This window comes from Symphodus melops (assembly GCF_947650265.1).
Source record: "Symphodus melops genome assembly, chromosome: 5".
NCBI classification, from domain to species: Eukaryota; Metazoa; Chordata; class Actinopteri; order Labriformes; family Labridae; genus Symphodus; species Symphodus melops.
The window spans coordinates 11,094,421-11,114,950 of record NC_136695.1 but is presented as its reverse complement, the minus strand read 5'-3'; the positions used below and the strand labels follow the sequence as shown (position 1 = coordinate 11,114,950).

General features: G+C 40.5%; 1 protein-coding gene across 2 annotated transcripts in view; it reads right to left on the bottom strand.

Annotated features, from left to right (window-relative positions):
* Positions 1-6,019: 6,019 nt before the first annotated feature.
* rspo2 (R-spondin 2) overlaps positions 6,020-20,530 on the bottom strand; it is a 58,589-nt gene continuing 44,078 nt past the window's right edge. For both annotated transcript variants that reach the window (XM_079344429.1, XM_079344430.1), the window contains one exon: positions 6,020-7,489. In XM_079344429.1, the coding sequence (XP_079200555.1) occupies positions 7,374-7,489 (116 nt within the window). In that variant the 3' untranslated portion in view covers positions 6,020-7,373. The remainder of the gene's footprint in view (positions 7,490-20,530) is intronic.

The window sequence follows — 20,530 nt, the reverse complement described above, 5'->3', positions numbered from 1 at the left end:
TAGGAGAAAAGAGGGAATTTGCAGTCACACTTCATATATGTTTCTGCGCAGGCCAAAATACAGTGTTGTTAAGGACATAACATACTCCACTGGCCTCAAACAAACAACACTACTAGAGGCTGCTTTGTATTCAAAGGGTGGTCTTCCGTCTAAGCAAGTGCTAAGCAGGCCCAGCTAAGCAGGCCCAGCTAAGCAGGCCCAGCTCAGCTTTGCTGCTCTGCTAGTTATCCCGTACAGCTCAGGGAGGTATGGCATCCAGCCATGGTGATATGCATGCTATTGTGTTACTTACAGCATGACCATATTGCAGCTCACAATTATAATGGCCACAAAGGTCAAGTAAATGGTCTGGTGTTAAATCAGTGCAGAAATGATTGGCCAACAAACTTGCTCAGATGGACTCTGTGATAGTGTTCTTGTGAAGCAACATCCAGAGCGGTCAACATATTGCAAGTGACAAGCAAAACAATGGACAAACTATGGTTGCTGTTCAAATGATTTAATGACCCACCCACACACAGAGGTGCATGTACACGCCAAAAACTTACACACACACACACACACACGCACACATAAACACACAAACTATAGCAGTCTGGAGCCTGGCGGACGCTCTGATCCCCCCACCCTCATGCAGCCTTGCAGGGGTTGAGCAGCATGCCAGGCCTGCCTCGCGCCCAGACGGATGCCCGTTGCACGCCCCCATGCGAGCAGACCTACTGCCAAACCACACAAGGAGATAGTAAATAGGAGTGGAGGGTTCTGTTCAGCTTCCTCACACACACAACCACACGCCATGTGTTTTGTTTTATCTGAGTCTCACACACAAACACACACACACACACAAAACACAATGAAGGCAGGCACCATTAGGGGCCTGTTCATCGTTGAACTACAGTATACTTGGTCCATAAATCGTCAAGCCATAGCATTGAAATTGACTTAACTAAAGAGGTTGGGGAAGTATAGAGTCGGATGTTGCTGTTCTTTTGATTGGCAGACAGTCCTGGCAACAACATCAGTGCATGGATGTGATGTTGCTTAACCCTTTGCCTCTAATTTAGCTTTTCAATGTTTCAGTTTGACCAAAGGGCTAGCTTTATTTACATTAGTTTTAATGTAATAATAAAGAAATATGATGCACAACATCAGGCATTATGAAGTATATGAACAATGTGTGTGCTGTATGGCAAAGCTGACTACTCCTACTGGGAAACGATGAATTGTGAGTTGTACTCATGAATATCTAACACTGGAGTAAAACGCTGAGATTCATTGATATTTATTTTTCCTTTAGATTAGGTCCAGAAAGCCACACACAATTCAATATTGCCTGTCGTATGTCATTCAAGAACAATTGTTTTATACTTAACCGACAGATTAGTCATCACTTTCTACAGTTAATCATTTAAACCAACAACAGCGGAGAGCAGAGTGTGAACCAGAGGCTCCACCGCAGGTCACACTCCATGGAAAAGGCTGGGAGCCATTCACACACACACATACACACACAGTCACACAAAACAAACAGAAACACACACAATCAAGCCGTGGAACCACTGACATGAGGTCAAGACCTCCCCTACAGCTAAGTTGATTAAACACGTCTCTACAACCCACACACTGGCCAATAAAACATGCTGGGCTAAGGATGATGACTGTGTGGAACACATTTGGAGCATCACCGCCTCCAGCCGTCTCAGAGAGCTCAGCCCAGCGAACAAGATTGCTCTACAACACTCTTCTGCGGCGGCTCCACTTCCACCTACTCGTCAAACCTGGAGGGAGCAATCAACCTGGCTTCTTATTAAGAGGATAATGCCTTTTTGTGCATGTGTATTTGTATGAATGAATATTTCCTCCAAGGACCCTCCAAGTGGAAGCAAAGGTTGCTCCAGAAGCATGGCGCTGCATAATCCGGCCCTGAATGAAGGTGGGGGGCAAGACAAACATTCCTGGACAATGAGACCCTCCTTTACCCCCTGCTGTACTCATACCCACTTAAAATCTGCTTACCCACAATGCAACACTTGGCTCAAGCAAAAAGCCCCCCTGGAAACAGAGCAGTGGCACTACAGAATAACACAGCCCGACTCCTTAGAGCCACAAGTGTCAGCTAAGGCTCAGATACAGTCCCTCTGGGCCCTTACTGGGCACATTATATCCAATTCAACTGGCCTTAATATACTTTAATAAGACCTGTTTCCGATTAATTCTCCCTTGAAACCGGTTGTAACACGGCTACTAGGCCCATATAAAATTTGAATGAATGGAGTTGGGCTGCCAGAGAGTCAGGAGGGGGAAACTAGGAATCCTAGTGGATTTGTCCTCACCAGCTGGCTCTTGAGCCCAATATAATGGCTGTGCCCATAGCTCTCAGAGCACCAGTGAGAGGAAATATTTGCACAGCCTGTAATGCCTTTAAGGTGCGCATTATGAGTCGGTTCAAGCCATAAAGAACTCGTGTGTCACATCCTGCGAGTGAGGACAGAGCTGCTCTGGATATATTCCCCTGAAATGAATGGGGACAATGGCTTTGTGTTGGGTTTGATTCCCAGTGCCAGATATTTTAGAGCAATATTAGGTTAAATCACCCCAAAAAATACTTACAGCACCCTTAGGACACTACACCAAGTTGGAATAGAAATGCCTGTCTGTTCCATGTAATGAATGACAATAAAAAAGCATATGCACTTGCTGTCCTGAATCTGAGCTATACCACAGAAAGTGGATCATAAATATCCCCCATTTGTCACCCAAGTTTGAAAAAATGAACACAGCTCAGTGGTATTAATGCACACAGTGATCATGGAGAACATGAATATTTTTCTGCTTCCTGTCCAGCAGGTGAGGCAGCTGGAGAAAGGCCAAATCACTGTGATCATCATGTATTTTCAGTGCAGCTCCGAATATTTTTACTGTTTCCCTTTTTAAACGTCCCGAAAGCAAAGCAAATAACTGTCACAGACAATTTGCTTTTATTGAGGTACATATTTATTTTTGGGATTAACTTGTTACTTAGCAACTCCACATGAAGCCAAAAGCTGCACTGAGAGTTGACTTTGGATTGCAATTTTGCAATTAGGACCAAGTTTAGTAATAAAAGTCACCCGTTAATGCCACCATTTCGTGGGCTTGTACACACCATGACGGCTAACATATGGCAAACTTGTTCAAAATATTAAGGTCTGCTTTTCCTTTGACACCACTATGTTCCTACTCATTGCCGTTTCGCTCCGTGCCAAACACCATGGCTAACCCATATGAAGATTAATGATTCCAGATTTTCCTCAACTCAAAGGGCAAGTGCTGGCTCATTATACAGTTATTAAAAACAGCACATTACTGCAAAAAGAAAATATCCTGGGTAATCTTATTTGCCCCACCAAAGTCATAACTGCTATTTTGAAGTAACAAATGTATCACATGTGCCACAACTGAAAAGTATCAGCACAGTTTATGAATGAAAGCTAAAAAAAATGAAGACATCTCTGCACCAATCCGTTGAACATTCTAATGTCTTATTAGGCGTAAACTGTGTGCAATGGATACAGTTATGTGCCACAATAACGTGTTTTTAAAGCTCAGATTGGAATCACTGATCCATACAGTGTTGAGCCCACTGGATCATTTCCTGTTGGTGGTTTCACTTGTCGTGTCTTTGAAGCAGACTTTAATAATAGGACCCAACAGAACTAATGAAAATGCTTCTGTCAGATTAAAAGGGAGCTTCAGTCTCAGGCACCTAACCACATTCAGCATGAACATTAAAACACACACGCAGACACTGAGGCATGTGTGCACAGATACACACAGTTTACAGAAGTGGTTTACACAAGGAGGCCATTCTCTCTGATGTGTGTACGACTGTTAGCCCTCTTAACAACACTAAGAATACCATCAGTGGTCTGTTTTCCAAGGCAGTAGAAAAAAAAAAGAGGATTTATGTCGACTGGGAAAGGTGAAGGGAAACAAAGAGACTCATTTCAACAAAAAGCACTGTGATGGTATTCTTTTATACCTCTCTTTGCAGACCCTACAATGTGCACTATAGTGGTGGTCTTGAGCTTAATGAATCCACTTCAGCACAGTTCCTCTCCATAAGCCTTAAGGTTTAATCCCCCAGTCTGGAGCAGTGATAGTCTGGTTTAGGGGATGACATCTGTGAATCGTTCATTAACTTGTAACCAGCAGCAGATGTCTTAAAAAACAACTTTCTACCTCCTCGCCCTATTCCATTTAATGTAAACGTTTTTTTTTGCTTTCTTTCATTCACCAGAAGACTTGTAATACTTTTTTTTTAAATGACAATAATGTCAGGCATTATGGAACATCCAGAATGTTACCAGCTTTCATGCAAAAACGGCATTTTTACTTACACAGCAGTAATTAACAGTATTCACACATTAGTCATCTTCCTTAGACATCAAACTCAGGTTGTGAAGCTAAAATGCTGGAAAAATTCATTCAATTCCTGTCCATCCCTAAAATCCCTAAAGCCTTCTTCTATGCAATAACACTAAATAGATTGTTTTCCTGTTTATTAATCAAAAGAAACTCTCAGTGTTGCCACATTTGTCTGTGTGCATCATGTGGACACTTGTCTGATGATCCCTCACAATATCTAACTCGCTCCAACTAACTTTCTGCCATTCACTCCATATTGCATTAGCTTAAACCCAGTTCACTAAGCCAAGCCCCTGCAGGCCCAGTCCATTGATCCTATGGCTACGATTGAACTGAACCATTTTATTACCTGCTAATTTGTTCCTGTTGATGCTTTTGGTCAAGATTATTACAACGATCCCTTTTTCCATGTTTACTGCATTTCGGTGGGAACACCATCCATTACAATGTTTACTGATTTAGGGTTCATAATGAGGAGTGAGTGGCTTGCTACTTTAACTGAAAGCCAATTAACTGTGCTTAACATGCAAACTAAGCACACTGAACTGTATGTTGCTAGCAAAACATTTCTAACTTTAAGCTAAGACTATAAAAAAGTTGAAGAATAGGAAGTTTTTAAGATTAAAGTTTTCTTTAACTGTGATGCTTATGGTATTCTTGTGTATTTACAGTATCTATTCAGTTATATTTTCTGACTTGTTTGATACTTTTTCCATATTTTAGTATTCATGGTTTTATAATGAAGATGTCTGTCACTTGAAGTTCTAAGGTGTGAAAATGTATGGCTTTTGTGTAAAATATGACGTGCCACTCTGAACACCTGTGACAGATGTTCAGGCATTTAAAACTGCCTTAAGATGTACATGGAGCATAAATACCATGATATTTCAAAACTGACAGCTTCCCTTTGGAAATGTCATGTATGATTTCAGTGGGGTGATCCAAAGCAGGAAGACTGTGCACTGTGTTTTCCAGGGTGATATAACTGTGACAGAATGTGATTCATCGGCTTCTGTGCATCCATAAGCTGTCTCGAAGTTTCTACACTTTTTTTCTTTTCTGGGAAAATAATTATGCTGTACAGTATGTATTTCAGGCTACATTATCCATGACTTGTATTACAACCTTTCTCTATGCTGCTTCTTCGGGTGATTATGTTCATTTAAGATTTAACAATACACTTGGATGTGTTCAATTGGTATTCTTAAGACACTAAAGGTAAACAACTTAAAGAACAGCATCAAATCTTTCCTCTATCGTGGATGCTTGATGAAAGTGGCAAAGCACATTGCATGTAACTTAAGGACTACAGCATTGTATTTTTTTTTAATTGGACACTGATGGAATGCATCACAGTGGTGATTTTCACTAGGATGCAGTATGTCATACTGAATTACAAACCCTTAACAGTGCTGTCATGCTATTGAAGCCCAATCGCTCATATTCGATGCTTTGGCTGGAGGTAGCTCTTGTGCCATGCAGTGCACCATGATGGATTTCACAAATGGTGTAGAAATCACATAATTGCACACCGGAGTGAAACAAGGAAATTACAGTTTTGGTCTTTAGGCACATAAAGCTATAAGCAATAATGAGGGGCTTTATCATACAGTCACATGAAATGTATTTTAATAAAACACAATGTACACATATGCAGTCCTATGACCATACATTTGCTGGATCCTAATCATTTAACCTAGAATACGTCAAAGCATAGTTTTGTCTTTTTTTTCTTCTTCAAAACATTGAAATCAGTAGATTAGCTCAAATGAATGTAACACAACACGGCGTGACATCAGACAGAAATCTTTTCCATGTGTTAAAGATATGCACTGTTATAAGAAACTCAAAGAATATTTCAGCATATAAGAATAACAATATGAGGCAAAAAAAAAAAATCTCACGGAACAAAAAAAAGTACAAAAAAAGAATTAATAAATAAATCAAATATATACCATATAAATGAAATAGCTATGTTGCGGCTATGTTTTTTATTTGTTTTTAATCATTTTACTCTGTAGCTTGGTATTACAACCTTTTTATCTCTAAAACATTTAGAACGGTGAACGAGTCAATACTGAAAATACAGTAATAAGCTTTCTTAATTAGATAAACTATGTACACATGAGTCTTTTGCCATGCTAGTCAAACAACTAAATTTCTTCTTTTTTTATACACAATATACAGTTAGAGCATAAAGCGGTCCCAACGTAAACAGTTTGTGCTGAGAATAAAATACTTTGCAACTATGCATGGTAACGTTTCTTAATATTACTCTCAAAAATGTACAGAACATAAAGGCCACACATGGAAAAAAAAAAAACTTGGTTTCATTTAGAGGGAAAGGTGAGGGTAGTTTTAAATATATAGGAATGAAAGAAAAAAACAGTCTGAGTTCAAGATGCCATTTTCTTGTCCATCAGCATCGTTTGCATTAATTTATCTCTTTTGTCACTTCATCTTTCTCCGTTATTTTCATCCTCCCATGCTCCCACTTTTCTGCAAGCTTATCAGCTTGCCAACTACCTCACCACCTCTCCTATCTACCTCCTGACCTCCTGCCCCTGCAGTCTCTGCTTGCCTCTTCATCTTCCATCACCCTGCTCGTTTAATGACACTTTTAATGATGGGAAATGAGTTCAGTAATGTCAATAGTAAAGATCCACAAGGCTCGGCAAGGGGTGTGGCAGACTTAGAGTCACATGGCTGGTCACTGTAGCAGGGGGGAGAAGCAACAGGTGGAAGAGGCATGAAGAATGCATTTAATGTGGTGAGACCGGTATCAAATGATATACATATACTTTGGAGACAGAGTTGTGAGTCATGGTTCTGTCCAGGTGTGACAGAGAGAGGCCATGGTGAGCTTAGGTGGGTTGTGATAGTCTTCAGATAGATTATGGGTGCAGCAGTGGCTAGCAGCTTTGCGTTTGTTTCTTTGTTCAATGGGAAGTCCGTTGGTTTAGTTTTCACTGGCTGGTGCGTGCAGAGGCCAAGTGATCGCTGTGCTGGTTCTGGGCTCGAAACCGCAGCCTCTGCTTGTTCTTCTTCTTTGGTTCTTTGGGTCGTTGCTTCCCTGAGCCACCTGCGGGCGAAGATAGAGAGAAAAAAAAAGGAAATGGTTATTCCCTTTACAGCCCTTCTGTATTTCTAACAACCTCAGATCAAACACAAACTACTTTTTTCAGCGAATGTCACTGGATGATCACAGCTGATTTACCACCAGAACAAAGATTGGGATGTCGTACCCTGATGGCCCTGAAGACCAAAGTTATTTGTTTGGTCAATTACTTAGTGGTATAATAATTTTGAAAGAGAATAAAAAGTAAATTTTAATGCAATGTTTTTTTAATCCCCGGTTGCATTGAAAACTCTTTATCTTTATGTTGTGTGGCTTTTGTTTTCATCTCTTTAGCTTAAAAGTATATTATTTACCACATTGAATAAGTATAGGTTGGCATCTTTGGCTCTGATTTGGGGGAAATGTTGCTGTGGGGGGTCAACAGGGTGGTCACAACATGCTTTAGCCCATTGGCCCATCATAGTTTAATATGGCCCTGCAGGAAATTTTGCCTGCTTGTTTAGTACTAAATTCCCTGTTTTTGGACTAAGATGTGATGAAGTGTTGGCTAAGTTCTTGTTGGGAGACGGTTAGAAGATGCTCTGCAGAGCACATTTTCTTTTAGTGCATCATTCATGCAACTCACTGCACTCCCCTGAATATTCATCAGTGAGACCAAGAAGAATGGGACATCTTACACATGTTAAGTTAAATACCTAAACTAATCATCCGACAACCACTGATGCAATGATGCAGCACATTGATGGGTGCAACAAGATTGATGAGCTCCATTCCTTTTCCTTTTTTTTTTTTTTTCACTGTAAAACAGCGGTTTGTAAAAGCACATGCATGCAACCGACTACTGTGGAATGCATTACATGAAGTCAACCTGGTTATTTTGGGGCTGGAGTACTTAGGATGAGGGACTTGAAGTCGATTTGATCACACTGTCTACATTTCAAAGTGTGCTGACAGTATTTAGACATATTCCAACTCAGCATTAAATGACGTCTTTCAAATATAGCAACTTCTGCCAATGAGAAAGGCTGCAAATGCAAACTCATCAGCGGGAACATCAGATATATGGTCTTCATTTTCTCCAGCCCTTTCAGAACTAAACCTTGGTCTTTGACAAATATCTACTCAGCCCAACACTTTTCACCGTTGCTGCAATAGATACAGAAGATAAGTACGGGGAGGTTGCATAACTCTATTTTCCAACTTGAAAAGGTCCCCAAGCCCAAGGTTAATCCATCCCAGGCACAGATGGGCAAAGCATGCTGGGAACTTACTTCCCGCACTCATGGAGCGCTTGTGCGGTGGAGTCTCTTCACCCACGGCTCTCTGTGACATAGAAAACTCTGGCTACCGAACCACAAGGCAACAATCTGGCTGCCAAAGGCCGCAAATAAGATAACGAGGTGAGTGTGCAAGATGTATGTGTACGAAGGGGAGTGAGTGTGAGGGAATTTAAGGGAAAATCTAATGGAGGAAAAGTGGAGTAAGGTTTGGATGATGGGACTATATCTGGATTTTGATCTAGAACACAAAGAGCTGTATTACGGTTCGCTGCGTGGAGAAGCACATTATCAAAAAAATCAAGTGCTATTACTTTGACTGATTCTGGGTCTTATTACTGCACTTGTTCCACATGTTAGTCTCAGGGAAAATAGGTAACGGTGTGTAAAATTTGGCATTATCTCTAATTACCTTCTTTGGTGGCATTGCGGTGGCCCTTTAAGCACCCCTACAAAAGGACCTAATTCCCATTCGCCGAGCCACACTATGAGGTAGATTTGAAAATATTCTCTCGTCTAAGTCGACATGCATGAGAAAGCAAGGTATTGCTCTGCTAATAGGGTCTGCCAATGAATAATGCAGATGCATGCAAACATCAAACCATTTTAGAGCTATTTCCTGCAATTAATCCAATCTTGTTATTTTGAATCACATTCCCAATCTGAGCCATGGCTATAAAGTTTCTCGCACAGAGCTCCTAGTTAAAATCACCCTTTGAGAAAAACGTTCACATCTCTTCCATCAAAATGTAATGCATTTTAACAGAAAAACATTACCAGGGTACTTTGAACACTTGCTTAACTGAAGCCACTTTAGATTTGTTTGCATGACTTCCTTAGATAATGTTTGTTAAAGTAAATGTGGAGCTGAAAGGCATTTGGCCTATAGATTCATTTTCCTAATTGCTCTTAAAATGTAGGAAATTTCATTCTAAACAGTGTTGCTAGGTGCCTGATAAACAGGACTTTCGGAACAATCAACTCAAAATATATTACATTTGACAGCAATAAAGTACATGGTCTAGCTTTATGATCCCTCTAAATGCTTCATGGGCAAAGTATTTGAAGCAAATGTTCTTTTAGTGTGAAAAGGCGTCCATTTACAGCAATTGCGTGTAACATAAATATGTGACTGGAGCTGAAGGAGTACTTTACCCAGCCTGTTCAAGACTGGGCCTGCCATCTGTAGTCCAGAGTTTTAAACTGCAGGGAGGAAACACCTTCAGTAGTTGAACATGCAGTGAGCTGTAGAGAAGTTGAAAAGGCAGACCTTTCAAACAGGTTCACTTAAACCCTGTTCCGTTTTTCCCTTTTTTAAATTTGATGATCCTTTCTTCAGTTCTATTCAATATGATGAAAGGTTGAATTCTCTGTACAACAAAGGCAAAACATGTAGTAACTACTTTGTTATTTCAAAAAACTGAGTTAGGAAATATGTCTGACTGACGTATCGTTTCCTGAAACCTAAAATAAAACTCACAATTAAAAGTATTCTATGTAATGAAAAAATAATGAAACAATCGCAAGACTGAGCTTTGCCAAACACGACTCCAGTGAAGTTGACAGCGAATTAAAGCTAGTAATGTCACGCGACACATATTGACTGAGATACACTACTGTAGGCTAAACTTAATGAAAACCCCAATACTAACTTTGCTTGTTGGCTTTTCCCTCCTTTGTTTCTGTAAATGATTCAAATCCATATCAATGAGCAATGAACATGTTGTTCCTTTGAAGAACTAAATAAGGAGTTGTGTAAATCTTGTTATGACAAAGAAATCCCCGGAGTAAAAGGTAACTCTAACGAGCGTTTGACCTATTTGGAATTCATACAATGAATGGTAGATAAGCTTACTTCAAGTCATCTATTTTACTATATTGAGTTGTAAAATATTCATGAAGATTGCTTTTAACTCACATTTTCAAAATGGACAGCCACAAATTAAACAGATCTGAATTTCATCCATACAAGTTGCGTAATCATAATTTATATGTAAATATTATTTTATAACACATGACATATAGAAGAAAAGGAGACTACATGTGAGTCATTTTTAGGTATTGTGTAGGTTAAATGAATTTTAGGATAAGATAAGAAATAAAGTCTTTTTCAAAATCAGTTTTGTTGCATTTTCAACCAGTCTGGTCACTGAAAGCCCATCACCGACTACTTTTTTTGAGGTGTTCTTTTCCATTTTAGGCTGCTTCTAATGCTTTTTTTTTCTTTTTCCTGTCATAATCTAGGTTGAAGGAAATTAACAACAACTGTCAAGACAGCATAGATGTTATCTACAGTATACTGTTGCACATGTAAAATAGTAAACTATTTTTGCTTAAGAAAAGAGAGACATAACTCTTTATACCAGGGATCAAATATTACATAAGATAATCCTTTATTCATCTCACGAGCTGAGAAAATTACATTATGCTTTCAGCAGTTTTAAACTGCACCTTAATGATTGACCAGCTACTAGATATTGGAACAATATTGTTTTATCTAAGGATCAACATATCCAGTGGACCGACAGATCCACTCCATAGTGAAATTTAGCTTTACAGAAACTCTAACACACACAAAACGTGTGTCCATTGGATATCTCTGTTTTATTTATGATCAGTAAGCTAAACACTTAAACTCAAAGCCCCGAAACAAACTAATCTCGCTCTATAAACGGATCTCCACAACAATTCCAGACATATTTCATAACCTGATCTCAATGCTGACAGCTAGAGGGCAACCAATCCCCACACTCGCCTCTTCCTCCAGCATCTGATACAGACAGAGATCTGTCGTATCATATCTATCTGAGATCTTCTATGTAGCCTTTCCACAGGGCGCTGAGCTTTCATCGTCTCATATTTTCAACCGATGTAATCACTTAAGCTGATTACCAGAGTTCACAGAGGAAACAGTTTCATTTGCCTGGAAAGAAATGATTAAGTCATCTCAGTAGCTTTCAAAACCAAAAGCAGATTGATAAATAATACAGCATAATAATTTTGTCCTGGAAGGCAGAGCAGCTCCCAAATCACTCTCTGTCTTTGTTTTGTGTCATAACTATCACAGCAAGGATCAAATCAGAGGAGTATGGCTTTTATCAGAGGATGACTTCTTTTTTTTTTCTTTTTTTTATAGATGTCTGTGTGTTCTGGCTGCATCATCACAGCAAACCACAGATTCTCCAGTGTTTAGATTTCTTTCATAGAGACAATCTTCTTGTTGTTCAGCTGGATGTTTGCTCTCAGGTTAAAGTAAATCAAACAAACAAATGGAGAACTCAAGAGCAAATCAAAATGTTTTGTATTCCTGAATCACAAGCACAGCCTGCGGTCGGATGCTAGTTTACCACAGTCAAAAATGACCTTTGTGGAATTCTTTCATGAATCTGTGTGATTGTGTGTGCACATGTTCGTGAATGATCTAATTGCCCTTTATGCATCTGTGTCAGTGACTGCATCCATGTTACCTATGTGGGCTTGAGAAATACTTAGTGTCATTTCCAATCTTCCCAGCTGCCAAACCAGAGGGTAAAGAAATATTAAACTTCTCTGCACACACTGTGGTGGACGTTCCTCAATAACCTCTCAAAGCCAGTCAAGATCCACAGCTTTTTCTTTCTTTTCCCCCATTCCTGTGTCTCGGTGATGCCATTTGAGGCTCTCAGCAATAATCAAGATGACTGCATGGTGGAGATCCAACTAAGAGTTAAGCGTTATTAGATGTATCATATTATTAAGGCCCACACTCCAGGATAATATCATCTTGTGGAATGCCAATATGACTACTTGTCCAACTGATGCACTGAAAGATAATCAGTCAAATCCATATCCAGGGGGAAGGATGCCAAAGCCAAGGCTCCTTTCATCTGTGTGTCAAAGCTAATATCTGTGTTTTGTTAGAGAGACTAAACTTAAGAAAAAAGAAGCGTAAGTGTAGAGAGAGTCAGCATTATGCAACAGGGTCATATTCCAATGAACTCATTTATCTACCTTTTTGACACCTTGTATGATTTGGAAAGTTTCTGCGCTTGACTTGAAAGTTTCATTTTCACTCAGTGGTCCTGAGGCTAATGTGGGGATATCTATATGTTACCCTATAATCACAGAGGCCATGACCTGCTAAATAAGAGCGAAGCACGAATTGACGGTACAGGCCAAGTGATTTCATCCACATACGGCTCCGGCGGCAGTGCAGAAATCGAAATCCTAATCTTATCTCCATTGCTTGTGGTTTTAGAAGAAAAAAATCAATGGTTGACCTCAAGAAGGCATTAAGACGTACGGTAAATGGGATCCTATACTGCTGAAAACTCTCCTGTTACCCCATCCCTCCACTCAACGCAGACGCTCAATTAATAACTTTCCGAAGACACTGAGGGGGTGGAATGAAAAAAGAAAACATCCAAACAATTTTGAGGAAGATTCACATGGACTTAAGGTCCTTAAGGTAAAGCTGTATTTTTTTGCGGCCCAGCTTTTTCATAAACAGGCCAAAGCGGAGGCCATTATTTGTGAGGGAAGGAGAGAACTACTGGCGCCAGTGAGATTTGATTTCAGTGGCAGAAATTGGATTAGCAGCCATTAAGGGCCTCCTCACACATACATTTATAATGCTGTGAAGGGGAAAGGATCTGTAGCCAGCCCGTGCTCTCTTGACTCACACACCGACAACTCCTCTGTCTGGGAAAAGGTTACGCTGACACTGGTCTATGCTGCTGCTGAACTGAGTTTTCAGTTTGATATATAGCTGGGACATAGTGGTTGTGACCTCTCGTGACCTATAGTTAATAAAGGCGTAGTCCAGAGGTAGGCCAAAACTTTTAATGGTGCGTCGTGCTTTTGTCCGCCTGCAGGGGAATGCCGAGATCGAGCGACTTGGCATAGTCGAGTTAGATGAGAAAAAATGTAAAAAGGCCAAGATTTGTAACAGATTCAGACCTGGAAGAAGTGAAAAAGAACAACATTAAGGCGGAAAACTACTGGGAAATACTGCGGCAGAGGCACAGACGTCAGATGTAGGAAAAAAGAAATCAGCCTTTTGACAGAGAGGACAATCATTTACAAGAAGCTCATCTTGCCAACCAACTGACAAGAGGCTCTCTGCACAGCGTCACTTAGCCCTAACAAGGTTACTCTGGATCACACTCTTTCATTCACTCTTTCATTCTGTCATTCGCTTTTGCCCCATGCTCTGCTTACTATCACCATGCTGCGAGGCGAGAATGATCTAAAACATACGCGTTCTGATTTAAAAAGCTAATGTTAGGATTAGGTCGGTCATTATTTTCTCATCTATGACCCGATAGAGGATCTGCGCAGAGATTAAAAAAGCAGGTTAGCTCACCGCTCAGCTCTTTGATGCTTCGTTTCATTGACAATAAGTTAAAGCGAAAACCCGACTTGGAGATTAACGTCTCTAAGCGGAGAAGTCCCGGCAAAACATGCATGACTGGCACGCTGATTAATATGGCTGATGGTCAGGGGAGACAGCGTGTTTTTTCCCCTCTGGAGAAGGTCGATCACACCAGCACGAAGCAGCCACAACCTGCCCAGCATGGAAGAGCAGAACAGAGGATGACCCCGCACAGTCAAGTTCTTCTGAGTCTGTCTCGTAAGAATTCAAATTCATGCTCTGCTGTATTTCAGGGTAGTGGAACAGTTCCCTTTTGCTGTATTCTTAACCACCTCTGGTTTGAGCGCTCAAAGGCAGGACATCATCAAGAAATCTTCCGTGGATGATTAAAAATTAGGCCAACTGCCAAACAGCTAAAAAAGTGACCATTTTCTTTCCAGAACTATTTCCTCTACCACACCTTCACTTTAACACTAATGAAGGGTTTCAGACATGTTGGAAAGTTTGGAATTACTTCATCTTGCTGTGCTAGGAAAATTTAAATGGAATAAAGGTCAGATTTCCAAATTGGAAACTAAGGGCCCACTTTGATGCTGGCATGTCACCATGGTGATATAGTCTTTAAATAGAGTTGACATACAGCAGCATTTGGTTAATAAAGGTTTTTGTCACATCCCTTCAAACATTTGTCTGGCCGTAGTCAGCATGTTTGTTGAAACATCTAATCATTCAAAGTTGAAAAATAGTCACAGTAAAGCCTTGGTGCTAATGTTGGTGTCACTCAAGCTAAATATCCTAAATCAGCTTGTTGTTGTTGTTGTGTGAAGTAATTTTAGGACGCATTAACACAAGACAATCAATATTGTACAAGTCCAGTTTGTGTGACTAATGTGAGTGCTCCAATCTCTGCTCAAGCACGGTACACTTATCCCCGGCATGCTTGAAAGAGGCGCAACTAAGCATTGTACAGTTCATGCACAAGTCCAAGCATGGGTACACAAAGTGGACAGCCTTCAATTATCGACAAAAAAAAATTATCTTGTATTTTTGAGTCTGTTGAGTAAACTGAGAATTCTTCTTAATTATGTAAAGCCATGCACGTGCTGTATTACCGCGTTATGTACAAGAGGTAACTGTGCTCAAGCACGTTTACTGCTGGAGCACAGTAAGTGCAGGGGAGCGGGGGAATGGGGAGGGGGGCAATTGTACTTTATTACAGTAGGGACAACTTTGCATAGTGTGAGTGTGCCCTTAGTAGCTGTTACCCTGTAAAACCAATGACTTTATAGCTGTAGCATATTAGTGCATTGACTCTTTCTACCTGTCCAATGCAGAATCATGTTTCTTACCAACCCATGAAACGTATGACTTTTGAGCCTCATAGTCAGCCTAGTAATGAAAAACATAACTGACTCCTCAGCTTCAATGGATAAAATTAATTAAAATAAAATAACCTCACTGCTGTTAACTTTTACCCAAATTAATTTCTATTAGGAGCCTTGTCTGTCCTAATTAGCCTCATTCTGGGACAACTAGAATTTGCAACAAGCTAGATTTCTTTATCCCAGTGGTTCAGAGGGAAGCTCTTATTTCTAAAGTTCTGCTGGTACATGACACAGAGAGGACGGAAGTAGTTCTGAGGAGTTAAATTACATTGTCATATGGTTTCTGAGCTATGACCTTCTGCCAACTGTAGCAATTAAACCACATCCAGCCAAAATAAAATAAAAAAAAGGCAGAAATCTTTGAACATTGTCGCCCCCTACAGCTACAGTTAATATGACTCAACCGCTTTATATGATTTAGGATCCTCTGTTTCTTTTCTGTTTTAATTAAGGCATATAACTGATCATTATCGACTTTTCCCTCGAAATGGATCCTTGCTGTATTGCAGTGGCTTGACACAGCTAATGGTATCATGAGGGTAACGTCAGCAGCCAGGCAGTGAACAGGCTTCACGACCAGCCTGCTGAGCCTGATGCGCCTTGAAACCACAGGACTCCGAGAGAAGTGAGCAGCCCCCTCTGCGGTCTGCTATCTCCCGACTGACTCATCGACACATCTGGGCCTAAGTATATGGGGCTCTCCTGCCCCGTGGGCTCTTGGGTAAATGAGGGATAATTAGCTTTAGTTGACTTTAATGAATGGCTTAATGTTGTGTTTCATTTCTGATGAGTAATATATAAAGCTTGGCGAGAATCAAAGGGAGGTTCTGCGCCAATGTTCCTGGAGGCTTGCTGCTGGTGAGGGTCTGTTTGTTTTTGTATTTGTTATGTTCATGGGGGCGAGGCAGAGAGCTGAGCTGAAGATAGCTGCAGGATTCGAGGGAGTGGTTTAAAAATGTGACCGCAGATCCAAAGATCAGGAAACCTGTCGTGGATATACAGTAGCAAATTCATCATTCTGGCAGAGAAGTTTCTACAGATGTGAACTCTGTTTGTCTTTAATCAAAGATATAAAACGGCCATAGATATCCACTTTGATTTTCATGTCTTCGATATGAAGACAAAATCTCTTCCAAGGCTTTGATCCATTGTCTAATTCCCATATGCTGTAATATAAAGCAGGAAGTGCTACACAGAGTTAGCTATTCATCTTAAGTGTATTGGACTAAGCTGATGGAATTAATCATTGCCGACATACACAAGATCCTGCACAGATTTATTTGTTCAATTCAATCTTTGATAACAAGCAGCTCTCCAGCTTTCTGATATAACTGTCATCTAAATCTTCCTGTCTTTACACTGATGTTCTGTTTTCATGATTGGTACAGGTTTTTGTCATTCCTGCAACCATATGGAAGTAAAAGCTAAAGAAAAAAAAAAGGCTTGGCTTCTTTCACATATTCTGCCTTTTCCTTCAGACAGCAAATCAGAATTGGCATATTTGTTTGGTTGATAGAATGAAACATGCTCACTCAAGAGGACAGCGCCAATGTTTTTCCCAATGGGTAAAACAACAGGATAAAGTGTGCACTTTTAAAATCCTCCTAATGCTGACAGTGGACCAAGGCAGGGTAAACTTTGCAATTTGTTTTCACTGCTATTAAACTGCTATTTAGAACAAATACTATTTATCTAAGGATATGAATCTGCATTTCCAGAATTTTTCCAGGATAATATGTCTAGGTCTTCAGGTAAAACCCCCAACAGAGCACCCTGTCTTAAGGATTTACCCCCTACAATTCCCCTGTAGGTGTTTCTGTAGAATCCCTCTGCATAAGAAAAAACCTAACCCGCTTATTGTCGAGGAATAAAATGGTCATTAACCCAGACATGAAGGGGGCTTTTCATAAGGTTTGCTTGGAGTAGGGGGCTCTCTGCAGAGAGATGGGTCTATAAGAGAGAGGAGAAGGGGAGGATGGATGACAGTCAATAATAGTGTCTATAATTAACAGTTGGTAATATTCCATTTCCCGGACAAATTGTGTAATCAGAGCTCTGGAGTCGCAACTATGTACAGCAAGCATTACTTGACTTTGGGTTGATCTGAGTGAGCGTTTTTAGCAAAGGAAAGGAGGTAACCGTCTTTCTGTGTTTTTTATAATCCTAAAATACTCAAAAAGAGTAAAGAATGTATTCACTATTGGTGGCGCCGATAGCGCAGCGGCAGCGCGCGCACCATGTTGCGAGGCTCTGCTCCTCGCGCGGGTGGCCCGGGTTCGCGTCCGGCCTGTGGCCACTTTCCCGCATGTCTCTCCCCCACTCTCTCCCTGTTTCCGACTCTATCCACTGTCCTATCAATAAAGGCAAAAAGGCCAAAAATAAACCTTAAAAAAAAAAAAGAATGTATTCACTATTGCGTTCAATTGATGAGCAGCAAGTATTAGAACAAGCTAACTAACCAGCGACTTCCACAGTCAGGTCACATCATTATTTGGCTGCATTAGTTCTGTTTAGTGATCTAAACGTTAACCATCTCTGATTTACAGTCAATTTAGCACCTCTCTTTTTACGTTTTATAAAAGGTCAATCCCAGCTAGAGTCATAGCTTAAAATAGTATTACATTTGGCACACATGTTAGGTAAGTGATACCAACCGCTTATTATATTGTCAACCAAAAATAAAAACATGTCTGAAGCAAAGTGCCTTGAGTTTTCTTTTTTCTCATTGTAATTTTCTCCTGGTCTTTTTTGTTGTTGTTGTTATTCCTACAGTTTTCTGTTTCTGTTTATTGTTTTTTATTTGCCTTGGTTTGAGCACTTTAGAATAAAAGAGGGAAAACATTTTTTGTGTCAATGTGTATTTCTGTTCAACTTTGTTATCTAAAAAGGTTATATTTCAAAGGTTTTAAACATGCTTGTTATAACTGATCATCTAGTGAGGCTGATAGAAGTTTACATTAATCCATGTTGTAGTAGAGCAAAGTGCATTTACATCGCAGCAAAAGAACAAGGCTGATTTTTTATGACTTTTTTGTTATTGGCCATTCACTGAAAATGATTTAAAGTCATATAAAGAACATATTATCCTCCATAATGAGGCTACCTCACATCGTTCATTTAATTCTCTAAGATTTAAGAGTTCAAATCAAAATCATGAAACTCGTGTGCTGCGCAGAGAGTTTATAGCTACTGCTCATTTCCAACTCAAACACTGATCTGTAAATGTGCGACAGAAATCCAGATAGATTTCGCAACTGTAACACAGAGGGCAGCATGATATAACATTATCAGGAGACAGCAAGGTGACCATATGAGGGCCACACAGTCGCCATCTCCAGCGTGCATTCAGAAAACAAAGGGTGTTCATGCTTCAGTTACGTTGGCATGTGTGTTGATGTGCATGCACACATTCTTCAGTCTTTAATTCCACATGCTCAGCATCCTCTTGGTCTCTGTGGGTCTGTCAGGGAACAGCGAAGGATATAGGAGGAAATTGTCCAGCATGATTCCCTCTTTATATCTCATTTCTGCACAAGTCCTTTTATCCCCCCTTCGCTCTACTAGGAAACCCCGGGAGGAAATCCCTCACATGTTTTGACATGGAGCACAACTGTCCCAAAACAGGACCAGACCCTAACAAGCAGGGAGCCAAGCTAAGTCAGACAGGCTTAGACAATAAAACATAGACAGGGGCTGTCAGGATCATGCTGCAATCCCCATGCAATGGCCAGTGATGAGGGAATCAAGTCTGGCTGGCGCTTTTTTGTTTTCTTTGATTGTTTAACTAACTCTCTAAAGGGCGCTGTCCTCGGTCTCCTCTGATGATCCAACAGGCTGCACAGATTTTTTGATAAAAATAGTTTGTTAGTTCACAGCAGAAGGAAGGGGAGGGTGGGGATGTGTTTGATGTGCTTGCAGGGCTCCTGTTGCACGGGGGCGAGAGGTAAAGCCAATTCAGGAAGGGCTTTATCCTCTCTAAGGCCTGGGCTGCATCAAACACTTGTCAAACACCAGGCAGACAAACAGCTGAATGGCTCTGACAGATCTGATCACAGACACCGGCAATAAGAGTCACCGCCGCTCAGCTCGTCTATCCAAGCACCACTCCCCAACCCCTGTCAATAATCCCCCTTCAATTCACTAAAACACAAACAGAGGGCTTCGAGGCATATGGCAGACATTTTCTTGTTGTTTTTAGCTGTGTATGATTACAGTGCAATTTCAACGGTCATTTCAGGGTCTCACCTCCCAGAGGAGAGGTTTGTGTAGTCCAGAAGGCAGCAGCATCTGTCAGAGATGCAGCTAAGGAAGGAGAAAGGGAATCAAATCAAATGGAGACTTAAGCTCTCACTAATCTGAAAGAAATGTCTCAAGGCCTGTCGGGATCACGGTCCTGAACCTTGCCACCCAGCGGGAAGGAGCGTTTATGTTGAAAGGGATTTGATATGGTACCTGAAATGGATTGAGTTTCAAGACACAGACCTCTCAATCATGTCTTGAGATTTTCTTTTCAGACACATCATGTTAGGCGAGAAGACAAAGCAATATAACATGTTTCATGGCCTGACAGATACCCCAAAAGAAAGATGTGGTATTTGCACAGGGATGACATTCTTTGCATACCAGATAATCATTAGATTGTACTTTTACAGTAAATGGGTTTGAGGGTGTTTAAAGGGTAAGAGGATATGAGAGAATAGTTATTTTATAGCATCGTTATAATTTTTGTGTGAAAAGTGTCACTAAAACACGGTGTGCTTCTTTCCCCTCTAGTAAAATTAGGGTTAAAGGGCCTACCATAATGTAGCATAGTGTAGCCGCTTTTGTCTAACCAGGTTGGTTCATTTTTTTATTTTCAGGGATAATAAAGTTATAGGTAACTGACTTGTGTGAGTATTTACTTTAAAAGTTGTGAACCAATGACATCACCTTAGTATTTTGCTTTTTTCTGTTGACGAGAGTGCTGTTTTGAAGTTTGCCTTGGCCTCTACTTACCACTATAATGGCTGTGCTTTAAGTCTGCATCCCC